The sequence below is a fragment of the Leuciscus leuciscus genome, assembly GCF_965113295.1.
Source record: "Leuciscus leuciscus genome assembly, chromosome: 3".
NCBI lineage: Eukaryota > Metazoa > Chordata > Actinopteri > Cypriniformes > Leuciscidae > Leuciscus > Leuciscus leuciscus.
In genome coordinates this window covers 31,991,847-32,005,247 of record NC_138727.1, presented here as the reverse complement: position 1 = coordinate 32,005,247, position 13,401 = coordinate 31,991,847, and the positions used below count along the sequence as shown (strand labels likewise).

At 37.2% G+C, this 13,401-nt stretch overlaps 1 protein-coding gene across 1 annotated transcript in view; it reads right to left on the bottom strand.

Moving 5' to 3' along the window:
- pudp (pseudouridine 5'-phosphatase) overlaps positions 1–1,564 on the bottom strand; it is a 33,835-nt gene extending 32,271 nt beyond the window's left edge. The window contains exons 1-3 of the mRNA XM_082164063.1: positions 1,311–1,564; positions 731–949; positions 5–234 (exon numbers count right to left, since the gene is read on the bottom strand). Of these exons, the coding sequence (XP_082020189.1) occupies positions 5–234; positions 731–949; positions 1,311–1,365 (504 nt within the window). The 5' untranslated portion in view covers positions 1,366–1,564. The remainder of the gene's footprint in view (positions 1–4; positions 235–730; positions 950–1,310) is intronic.
- Between the last annotated feature and the right edge of the window lie 11,837 nt (positions 1,565–13,401).

Sequence of the window (13,401 nt, the reverse complement as noted above, 5' to 3'; positions counted from 1 at the left end):
CTACCTGTTCAGGGTTGGCAGGGGGAGAGAATCTTTTGGCACACACCACAAAAATGTCAGGGTGTGGCTTGCCATTTTTTACTTCAGGATCATCTCCAAGGACAATGTGACTGAAGAGGCTGAAGAACTCTTTATGACGACTAGTCTTCATCTCAAAGGTCAGACCTGCTGAGCTCGTGCCAACAGCAATAGGAATGCCATGCTTGTGGAGATGATTGACAATCTTTGCTACACCTGAAAAAAACATCAGAAAATTGTCACTTATGGTGTGTTCACACTTGGCAGGATTGGTTAGATAAGAACAAACTGTGGTTGCTCTGCTGGTGTGGTTCATTTGAATAAGTGTGAAAGCTGCTATCCAAACCCTGATTCGCACCAAATAAAAAAACTCTGGTGCGGTTCAACTGAAATATGAACGCAAAACAGACCAAAGGCATCTTTGGTAAGTTCCGTCACACAATACATCATAAAAGCTTTTCTTTTTCTTTTTTTTTTATCTTTAGGTTCGGTATTAAAAATGACAGTGTGAACCAAAAAAGGAGCCAAGAGAATCGAACTACAAGTATGAACACACCTCAAAATTAATAACCAAGCCGTGTGACCTGACCTTGTACCAGCTTATTTTATTCTAAGTGACTTGAGGAAAATATGCTCTAAAATAGATGATGCATCTCTCTGTCACCTTTTGTTTCAAAATCAACTTTCAGTTCCAATCTTACATAAAAATTACCTGGCAACAGAGAGGCTGTGTGGAATAATCGCTCCTGGATTTTTCTAGTCTCCTCCAGGAGCTCTTCGGGGGTTATGGGGAGTTCAATTTTGTCTCTTATGATCCTGGCAGCCTCCAAAGCCTTTTTCCCCATCACAGAGGACTTCACTTCCCATGTATACTGCTTATTGAACCTGTCACAGACCTCCTGGTATGACACCGAGTACAACCTCTCTGTATCTGCAAGAGATATACAAATAAAAACAGGCAATAGTGCAGAGCAAGTTGACGGAACGGTACAAAAGGGCAATCAATTATTGACTTATTATAATGAAGAAACTGATGAGTATTACTACGCTATCCTTTGCTTCAGAGTGGTAACGTTAACCTGCCAAATCAAATGTGTAAGTTGACTATTATAAACGTGCAACTGACATTGAAAGGGACATTTTGATTACATAAATATATAAAAAATCGTTTAAACTATTAGCAACATACTTGATGAATACGTACTGTCTTTCGGATTTTGTTCAATGCAAACAAAAAGACAAGCGCTGATTTAGTTAAAACAATCTTTTTTTTTAACAAGATTCTCACCCACCTAATAATAATCCGTCCATATCAAAAAGCACGTGTGTTACTGGTTTATAAGACATGTTTTAATCTATACGTTTGCTCTACTGTGTGGACACACGAAACTTCATTGACCCAGGAGATACACAGACACGAAAACTGCTGGACAATCGAAGTTACACAATAAAATAAAAAAAACACGACATCACCTCAAAATTCAGAAGAACTTCAGTTAAAATCTTACTCGGTATATTTGAAAGTCAAATTGATGTGTTTTGATTTATATATATATATATATTTCTATCTAGTCCCTTTCTCTTTATAAGATCCACTTTCGAGTAATAACAACTCAGGGCAACTTTTTAACTCGCCATTCTTGTTGCAAAGGTTTATGGGAAATGTAGTTTTTCAAAGCGCACATGGAAGCGCTTACATAGAATTGTATTTAGAGAGAAAAAAAATATATATATATATATATATATATATATTTATATGCATATTATATTATTATTGTTATGTATTTATTTATTTATTTGAAAACGATGTTGTATTTATGATATCACTATTTTCAGAATAATGAGTAGGCTATTAGGACATAAAAATGTATGGCTGCCTTGATATTTTAATGAATCCTTGGCATTTAAATTCTTTATATTTATTATTACTTTCTATATACAAATGTTCTTATCAAATAAAAATCAAATAAACAAGTAAAAAATAAAGACAGATAAGAAGTGTGAAGTAGCCTACCTGTGACAATACAACAGCCGTTCACATTGACTAATTTGAATTATAATCTTATAATCAGTAGGTCATATTGTTTATTCCTACGTTATTTGTGGTGATTTGGCTTTTTCTTTTTATGAAACCTTGAGCAAAGTGTAAGGCTGGGAATTAACATCATTAAATAATAATGGCTTAATATCTCCAGCTATAACAACTGCATAGTTGTTTTTTGTTTTGTTTTTTATTTTTATTTATTTTTTATGCTCATTAAATAACTTTCCCTGAGCATTTAGCCCTAGTTCTTTTTCCGGTATTGTTTATGGTTTTACATGGTTGTGTTCTCATGAGTTTCTCTCTGGATTTATTATTAAAGACTTATTATTAAAGACTCCGGGCGTCATGCGCATAACTGCAACCAAACGTGACAGATGCTCTTTTTATATGAAAGGAAAGTTAACAATTAACCAGAACAGAAACAGTTGCGGGATAAATCAGAAACTAATGACCAAAGAACAAAGGCAAACCGGGAGCAAACACAATAAAAACTAAACAGACACATTAGAGGAAACTTGAAATGCCGGCAAGCCAGGGAGGCGATGACAGTGGGAGGAGCCAGAGAGGAGAGGGATGCAGAAGGAGCCAGGCAGGGACCAAGACCACAGCAGAGTTGAAGGAAGGTGGTGGAGACCAGGGTGGAGCTGAAGAGGCGATGAGACCATGTGACACTGATTAAAAGAGAAAAGAAAAGAAAAGAAAAGAAAAGAAAAGAAAAGAAAAGAAAAGAAAAGAAAAGAAGAAGAAAAAAAGAAAAATCTAAAATGTCATTGTCATTAATCAAATAATAAAATCTGTGCAATATTAATCTAATTTGTGCAAAAGGTCAGTCTCCTTGTTTCTATTGAAGCAAACAAGATGCTTTTTAGAAAATCAAGCTCAGATTTAAAGGACAGTTTACAGTCAAGTGTAGGCTTACAACCAGGGTTAGTTGCTTCTACATCAGTGCAATACACCTATCATTTCCCTCTGATTTTAGGGATAACTTATGGGTAGGGTTACGTTTATAGGTAGGGATATGGTTAGGATCCAATTTCCAGACAGGAATGTTGGTCCAGGATCAACAAAATATGTTATAATATAACTCAGCAAAATCAGGATTCTTTGAAAATCACTAGTGAACATGCCTTTTCCCCTAATTTAATTATAAAAATAAAGAAAGAATTTCCTTAGTGTTCGATTCCGCTTTTGCAGCACACTCTTCAAGCTGGCATGGACTCCTCGTGTTTGCAAAACCTGATTAGATGATTGAAATGTTGTTCCAGGATCAACAAAGATGCACTTGGTGAAATCAGGTTCTGAGTTTTTAGACATATTTAAATGCCTAGTTGTATTTCAGCCTGGTTTTTGCTCTTGCTAAAATCCACACACAGCATCATTGAGGGTCATCACAGAAGCAGACACTAGATACACACACCAGGCCTGCACTCCATCCACATTTCACAAGGTAATTGGAAGCGCAATGTAAAGTGAGAGAGCTTCGTTAGGAGCAGAGGTATGTTTGGGGAGTGGGGTTTCCTCCAGCATGGGGCAGCTAATGAGGCTATCGATTCCAGATCTAATTGGGTGTAGCAAAAAGTAGTCTATTGTCTATTGTACTGACTGCCTGTTGTGTCACAGTCACTTCAAATGCCCAGCCAGACAAGGTGTGCTCTTCATGGACAGAATGAGAATGCACATCCAAAGGGGTGCATTGTGTTCTTTCCCTATTCTACAGGAGGGCTGTATTTTGAAATGGCAGTCTAAGGCCCCGATCACATCTGACGTGCTTTTTGCAGTGAGAGGCGCCTATTTTCAATTGATTTCCTATGGCAGTGAGCATTCTGCGCGTTGTTTATGCGCCTCGCGTTTTTGCAGTTGAAAAAAAAGCAACTCCGAGCGGAAAAAGTGCCCGACGTCATCGCGTTTTTTCCCACTGTCCAATCGAATGAATGGAGAGGCGGGCCTTCCGTTGTAATGATGAAAGCTACAGTTGCTTTGAACGCCCAGAGAGTGCGATGATGGAGGGTAAACTTGTGGTGCTCCAGGTTACCAGGAGCTTAACAACTTGACGAACCGTAACTACCACAATGTTAACAGGAAGTAAATAAAGTTAATAAAAAGCTGATTTGCCGTTTACTTGACTGACAGGACAGCTGTTTCGGTGGTTGCCTAGCAACATAAAAAACAAAGCGCACTGCTCCTTCTGTGTGATCAGGGCAGTGCTATGCGCCTCGCATTTTCGAACCTGAAAAACGCATTAGGTGTGATCGGGACTAAGGGTTTTATTTTTATTTATTTTAATACATACGTATCACATGACATAACACACGTAATACATAACATGTAAGCATTTTCACCCCCATATATCTTTTGCTGTAGTGTGTCAGTAAGAAATATCAGTTAGCATATCAAGGAGTCTGAAAACAGCCGGTATGCTCCACACGAAGATCTGATCTCACCATCATTGAGTCTGTCTGTGATACATGGAGAAACAGAAAAAAAACGAGACAGACTAAATCCAGAAGAACTGTGGCAACGTCTCTAAGATGCTTGAAGAAAACTTCCTCCCTGAAAACTATGTGCAAGTGTACGCTAACACTACGTGTGGTCACACCAAACATTGGTTTGATTTGGTTAATAAAAGTTAATTGATAAATAAAATCTATTTATGACATTGTTTTTTAAAGCATCTTCACTTTACAGCATTTTCAGACAAGTGCCTAAAACTTTTCACAACATAGCTTTGCAGGTTGGTTTCCTCAAGCGTCTTGGAGACGTTGCCGCAGTTATTCTGGAATTAGTCTGTCTCTCATATTTTTCAGTTTCTTCATGTAATCCCAGATGGACTCGATTATAGTGAGATCTGATATCTGTGTGGAGCATACCGGTTGTTGTCAATAATCTCACTGGATTATTACAATGAATGGCAAAAGGAATGTTTGGAAATGTAAACTGATATTTCCTACTGACACACTACAGCAAAATATATAAATAACTGGCTTATAAAACCATTGTTTTGGGGTGAAAATTCTAATGTGTCTAAGACATTTTCACATATTCTTTAACAATTATAGGTGGATCCTATCGCATAAAAGAGATAAAATTCCACACCCAGTCACTGACATCGATTTTTTATTTAAAAACAAGTATTTATTGTAGGGCAGGACTATTAAATCACCCACATTTTATTTTTCTATTACTACATATTATATACCTGGGGAAACTACTGGGTGAGCAGCACATTTTTTTATTTGATATTTACTTTTCTATTTATTTGTCACTAAAATGTAATATAAATAATTCAAACATAAAATGACTTGAATGCACCTCTTCTATGAATAAATAAAAATAAAAATTATTTTTTATATATTTGGAGGACAAAGTAAAAAAAAAAGTGTGTAAATGTCGTAATAAAGAAAATAATCCACATTAAAACAATGGAATTCTTCTCTAACTTATCTATTTGGACAGAATATTTTATTTCTTTTTTTTTTTAAGTCCACCAAATAAAGTACCACAGTATATACAATATATATATATATATATATATATATATATATATATATATATATATATATATATATATATATATAGGCTTGGGAGGGTTACTTTAAAAATGTATTCCGTTACTGTTACAAATTACTTCATAAAAAAAGTATTCAGTAACGTAATCCAAGTACTATAATATGAACGTAATTTAACTGATTCCTTTTGGATTACTTCAAGGTCACGTATATAAATAAAGTCAAGCAAGAAGAAATATAAAAAAAAAAATTTATTTATTAAAAATTTGGTCCAGTGTACAATATTTGCAAAATATACACACATGCCGGAATATATATTTATGTAAAGGGCTATACAGACATCTAGTGGCTAATGTATAGTATTACAGATTATTTTGTTTTATTTTTAACAAATTTTTAACAAAAAAATAAAAACACAACATTTAACATTTTTACACAATCTACATATTAGTTTATTTTAAAATAGGCCTACATGTTGACTAAAGCCGTGATCTTTCTTAATTTGCCTGACTGAACTCGGGGCGTTGGCAGTGGGAGTTCCCCTACGTTACCTAGACAGCGAACATCCCGTTACGTGAGAAAAGAATAAGAAAGGACATTTTGGGTACTAAAAAAGCTACTCTCCTAATTTCTACAAAATAGCAGCGGAATTTCCATGAATTAAAAGCGATTTTACCCGCAGGCAGCATCGTTTCTACTAGCAGCAGTGATTCATTCAGCGTCTGAGGAGATTTTAGACAGATTTGCACATGCACCAGCGCGTGGCACACGTGAGTCATTACTGGCAACAGAACCAGGAACTACTGTATAATCAAGCAGCGCTTAATATAGTGTTATTATGCCAAAATACTTATTTATTTAGTTTTAAATGAAACCATTGTAATCCTGAAAGTATTCCCCCTTTTTTCAAAATGTAACTATAATCTGATTACTACGTTTTTTGACGTAACTGTAACGGGTTACAGTTACTGGATTTTTGTATCCTGATTACATAACGCCATTACATGTATTCCGTTACTCCCCAACCCTGTATATATATATACAGCGGGGGAAATAAGTATTGAACACGTCATCATTTTTCTCAGTAAATATATTTCCAAAGGTGCTATTGACATGAAATTTTCACCAGATGTTGGTAACAACCCAAGTAAGCCATACATACAAAGAAACAAACAAAAATAAGTTCAGAAATTAAGTTATGTGTAATAATGTGAAATGACACAGGGAAAAAGTATTGAACACATGAAGAAAGGGAGGTGCAAAAAGGCATGGAAAGCCAAGACAACTGCTGAAAACTTACAGTAATTAAAAAGCAATCCAGCCCCCTGTCAATGGAAATTAATAACAGCTGGTTCAGTCCCAAATGATGGCCTACAAAAAGGTCTCATTGCCAAGGTGTCACACAAGACACATCTCATGATGGGTAAAAGCAAAGAGCTGTCTTAAGACCTTCGCAACTTAATTGTTGCAAAACATAATGATGGCATTGGTTATAGGCGCCATTCTAAGCTTCTGAATGGTCCAGTGAGCACTTCTGGGGCCATAATACGGAAGTGGAAAGACAATAATTTCACCATAAATTTGCCTCGACCAGTGCTCCTCGCAAGATTTCTGATAGAGGAGTGAAAAGAATAATCAGAAGAGTTGTCCAAGAGCCAAGGTTCACTTGTGGAGAGCTTCAAAAAGACCTGCAGATAGCAGGTACTGTTGTCTCAAAGAAAACAGTAAGTAATGCACTCCACCGCCATGGCATGTATGCACGCTCACCACGCAAGACTCCATTACTGAAAAAAAAGCATGTTGAAGCTCATTTTAAGTTTTCTGCACAACATTTGGAAAAGCCAGTGAAATATAGAATATAGTGTGGTCACATGAGAGCAAAATTTTACTGTTTGGATGCCATAATACACACCATATTTGGAGGAGAAATGGCAGTGCACATTACCATAAAAACACCATACAACTTGGTGTTGGCTCTTGGACAACTCTTCTGATTATTCTTTTCACTCCTCTATCAGAAATCTTGTGAGGAGCACTGGTCGAGGCAAATTTATGGTGAAATTATTGTCTTTCCACTTCCGTATTATGGCCCCAAAAGTGCTCACTGGACCATTCAGAAGCTTAGAATGGCGCCTATAACCAATGCCATCATTATGTTTTGCAACAATTAGGTTGCAAAGGTCTTGAGACAGCTCTTTGCTTTTACCCATCATGAGATGTGTCTTGTGTGACACCTTGGCAATGAGACCTTTTTGTAGGCCATCATTTGGGACTGAACCAGCTGTTATTAATTTCCACTGACAGGGGGCTGGATTGCTTTTTAATTACTGTAAGTTTTCAGCAGTTGTCTTGGCTTTCCATCCCTTCTTGCACCTCCCTTTCTTCATGTGTTCAATACTTTTTCCCTGTGTCATTTCACATTATTACACATAACTTAATTTCTGAACTTATTTTTGTTTGTTTCTTTGTATGTATGGCTTACTTGGGTTGTTACCAACATCTGGTGAACATGTCATGTCAATAGCACCTTTGGAAATATATTTACTGAGAAAAATGATGACGTGTTCAATACTTATTTCCCCCGCTGTATATATATATATATATAATAAAATGTTTTTATGTCAGATATTTTTGACCATTTTATGATATCATGGAATATATATTCACAAAACATGAGTGTTAATTTGTTAATAATACATTCATTTGTATTTTTGTATTTTTTTAGCACTCGCATGTCATTTACACTTCTTTCTCTGGAACGGCACAGTAGATTGTTCCCATAGTGTGGGCTATTATACGTCCTTCAAGCTTCTTTTTATTGGCTGCTTATCAATATCGGTAAACATACACATTACACTGACATGATGTGTGATATTGACATAGCCCTAAATGATTACAAGGCCATCAGTCTTTGGATAAACAAACAGCATAATCTACAGCATTCCATCATGTTGAAAAACTGTGCTGTCAGTCTGAGACATGCTAGACTGTGCAGTTATACTCAGTTCTATTTTTAGATAAACTCCTCTGGAATGAGATATACTGTTGTTCTTTGCCACAGTTTGGTGTTCTGTTTGTTATACCATGCATATTCGACACTTGTGAGAAATATGAATAATTGACCTTTAAGGTAAACTTTTTATAACACTCTCTGCTTGACACATCAGTCTTTGTTGCTAATGGGTATTTGCGTGTAAAGGTCAGAAGTGACATAGCCTCATCCATTAGTCAAATACAAAGATTATAACAAGCACTGTATGGGAGTTACCTCTCAGGTAGTGACTCATGTTAATCAAATTTAATGTTTTGTGTTGGTACAGTAGGAAAAATTAACAGGAGAGACAAATGAGGGGAACTGATGGGAGGTTAAGGCAGATGTGAGTCACAGAGCAAAAAACATTAATGTCATCTAATATGGAAAACAGACAACAATGTTTTTCCCTTTGAATAAGATGAGCAAGTGGAGATTTGGGGGCTCAAACTGGATTAGTGAAATAAAGGAATACAAAGTTTTTTCATTAACATGTTGCTGAAACTGCTGCTTTAAAAATATAGAAATATCATATTCAAGATTCAAGATTTATTTATTTGTTACATTTATAGAGAATACAACCTGCTCAGCTACACATACTGGGCATTAAATAAATAGTAGATAAAATATAGTAGAAATAGAGTAGTCATATGTGCAAAAAAAAGCAGGTACAAAATTGCAGGGTGTTACGAGGAAGTTATAGTAATAAAAACAATATTAAAAACAACATAATATGCTGTGTGGAGATTGCAATGTTCAAATATATATATAGTTTGGACTAATATTGTTGGCCTAGTTTTGTTTTAGAAAAAGTATTCTAGTTATGTGCTAATATCAATCCAACTGTGACATTTTGAGGTTTTTGAGTTCTGTTTTTGAATCTGTTTCAGTGTTTTCAGTTTCTGTGATCCGTTTTCCCCTGTCTTCTGTGATTTTTGGTCTAGTCCTGTTTTCCCCGGTCTGTTTAATTAGTTCATGTGTCAGCTGTGTCTTGTTAATCATCCTGTTTGCCCGTGTATATAACCCCAATGTTTTTCCTCAGTCTTGGTCTGTCGTCGTCTATGTATGGTTGGTTTGATTCCTGGAGTTTTGCCTTTTGATTTTGAAATCTGAAAATATTTCAGTTCTGGTAAATAATTACTTCTTTTTTAATTACTTGAATCCTCGTCTCAGCATCCTGCCTGCTACAACCGTGACACCAACAACATACAAGAATAGATGGATCATATAACGATCTCTGGGAATCTTGCCTAAAATTAATTAGCAAATGTCTACTTTATGTCCATGTTGTTGGCCATCCTGAAACACTTAACAGGGACTGTCCTGCACTTGACCATCTGTCCATATTCCTCTCTGCAGTCCATTGACAACAAATTATGTCAAGAGTAGCAATTAACTTTTGTCTGTTCCAGGGGCACTACAGTGTATGGCCACTCAAAAGAATATGGATATACACAGAGCAAGTACCTTTGCAAAACAGATACAGATATTGCTATTGCAATTTATTGGAAATAGCCTGAAACCTGAAAACTTTAACAGAAGGAGTATGCTATGGACCAGTCATGGCAGCTAAGTGAATGTATCTAAAGCTGGAAATAACATGGGCTGTCTCCAGTGTATTACAACATAAACCACTAGCTGATGTCATATTGCTGTCACTCAGTTCTATTATGTTATATGTATAACAATGTTAGTTTTCAATAAACAATTGCCAGTATGCATTAGGATTCAGTAGCCATCTGTAAAATAACAAAGCAGAGTTGTTGTCTTTGTTTAAGATATTTATCTTAATAATTATCAATATATGCATAACCTGACTGTAATAAAATAAATTGCTGTAAGAACCATTCCACATTATGTAGTATTGTTTTGACACCAATTGCACACATGCTATTTATAAACTGCTACTCCTACAGCTGAAACTGTCACATTCTCAAATTACCTATAGAAACTTGACTCTGCCATGCTATGTTTCTAGAGCACCAGAGGCTGTGCCCCTATTATACTGATCTCAGAGCAGTCAGTTTTTCTCAGCCTTCTCACATTTATAACTCGCAAAATGCATCCTGCCTCTGTGTCAAAAAATTGAGTAAATCCATTCATTAAAACTGCCAGGTCAGTTTGACCGGTTCAGTGTAATGTTTGAAGAGCGATCAGGAGTGAGTCAAATCATGTATGAAGGTGTGGATGTTCTTGGAGAGGGATTAATTAAAGACTATGGTCTACAGCAAACAGATTAAGCACAAATTATTTGGGTTGGTTTGATGAATTTACCAACCTGGTTTACATAGATTACACCTCCTGAGCTGACCTTGACCTTGCTATACTACACTGAACAAAATTATAAATGCAACACTTTTGTTTTTGCCCCCATTTTTCATGAGCTGAACTCAAAGATCTAAGACTTTTTCTATGTACACAAAAGGCCTATTTCTCTCAAATATTGTTCACAAATCTGTGTTAGTGAGCACTTCTCCTTTGCCGAGATAATTCATCCACCTCACAGGTGTGGCATATCAAGATGTTGATTAGACAGAATGATTATTGCAGTGCCTTAGGCTGGCCACAATAAAAGGCCACTCTAAAATGTTTTATCACACAGCACAATGCCACAGATGTCGCAAGTTTTGAGGGAGCATGTAATTGGCATGCTGACTGCAGGAATGTCCACCAGAGCTGTTGGCCGTGAATTGAATGTTCATTTCTCTACCATAAGCCGTCTCCAAAGGCGTTTCAGAGAATTTGGCAGTACATCCAACCGGCCTCACAACCGCAGACCACGTGTAACCACACCAGCCCAGGACCTCCACATCCAGCATCTTCACTTCCAATATGGTCTGAGACCAGCCACCCGGACAGCTGCTGCAACAATCGGTTTGCATAACCAAAGAATTTCTGCACAAACTGTCAGAAACAGTCTCAGGGAAGCTCATCTGCATGCTCCGCGTCCTCATCGGGGTCTCAACCTGACTGCAGTTCGTCGTCGTAACCGACTTGAGTGGGCAAATACTCACATTTGATGGCGTCTGGCACTTTGGAGAGGTGTTCTCTTCACGGATGAATCCCGGTTTTCACTGTACAGGGCAGATGGCAGACAGCGTGTATGGCGTCGTGTGGGTGAGCGGTTTGCTGATGTCAACGTTGTGGATTGAGTGGCCCACGGTGGCGGTGGGGTTATGTTATGGGCAGGCGTATGTTATGGACAACGAACACCGGTGCATTTTATTGATGGCATTTTGAATGCACAGAGATGACGAGATCCTGAGGCCCATTGTTGTGCCATTCATCCACGACCATCACCTTATGTTGCAGCATGATAATGCACGGCCCCATGTTGCAAGGATCTGTACACAATTCCTGGAAGCTGAAAACATCCCAGTTCTTGCATGGCCAGCATACTCACCAGACATGTCACCCGTTGAGCATGTTTGGGATGCTCTGGATCGGCGTATACGACAGCGTTTTCCAGGTCCTGCCAATATCCAGCAACTTCGCACATCCATTGAAGAGGAGTGGACCAACATTCCACAGGCCACAATCAACAACCTGATCAAATCTATGCGAAGGAGATGTGTTGCACTGCGTGAGGCAAATGGTGGTCACACCAGATACTGACTGGTTTTCGGACCCCTTACTAAAAGTGTACGTGCGCCCAAAAGCCAAAAATGGCATACACCAAAAAATATTCAGACTTATAAAACCGTGTGTATGCCAGAACCTGCGCTAAATTCCCTTCATAAATCCCAGTCAGTGGAAGATTGTGCGCACATGCGTCTCCACCGTGTTTCCTACCCAAAATAACTATATATGGAGCTTACAACGCCTAGTTTTACTATGCATATCCTCATCTGCATATCATTTGCATATGCATATTCATCCACTTGATACCATGTTTAATGGTACAAGACATTAGGAAAATATGAGATACGGATGTGCGTCACATTAGATTGCTAAAAATCATTTAGTAGCCTAGCCTTTCCTTGTTTTTGATTAATGAAACAAATAGTATAAAATATATTTCAGAGAAAGTCCACTGGCCAAATATTTTTAATTGATTTATGTTTTTAATGGAAACAGATAGGCCTTATTGTGCATTATTTGCACGCAAATATTTTCTCAGACAATCTGCTATTATCATGGTAAGCAATCCTCTCTGTAGTTAAAACATTAAAACACAGCATGCCACATGAAAAGTGTTCAAAAGCATTGCATCCACTAAATATTTATATTTATTAGAATATAAAAATGTTGTAACTTCTCAGTTATGATTTCATGTAATTTAAGTGTTTAACTCCAAAAAGCCATTTAACTCCAGCTCACTATGCACACACCTCTCACCAGTTCAGGGTCTGGTCTTGTTCATAGATATTGTTTGTGTATAGATTAATGTTATACTCCAGTGATTATTCCCCTAGGACTGTCATTCATCTCAGAGTTTCTCCAGCGTCTCATCCATTTGTGTTTCCTGGTGTTCTCACCTACCATCCCATCCAGCGAGGTTCGTGCTTCCATCAGATATCCCGTATGTCATCCACTGTCTCCTGCACCAAATACAAAAAGACAAATACTTTCCATTACCATCCATCTCAAGTCAATGATAACTCTCATTGTCCAGTTCACTCACCTGTTTTCCACCATTATGCTCCGTGCTGCCGAATAAATAACCTGTGATTGCATTTCCCTGTTTCCGAGTCTGTGTTCTGTAACACTGTCAAAAGTTTGGAAAATTATTAAAAAATATGTTTTTGAAAAGTATTTTATGCTCACCAAGGCTGCATTTGTTCTCTTTATTTAAATACAGT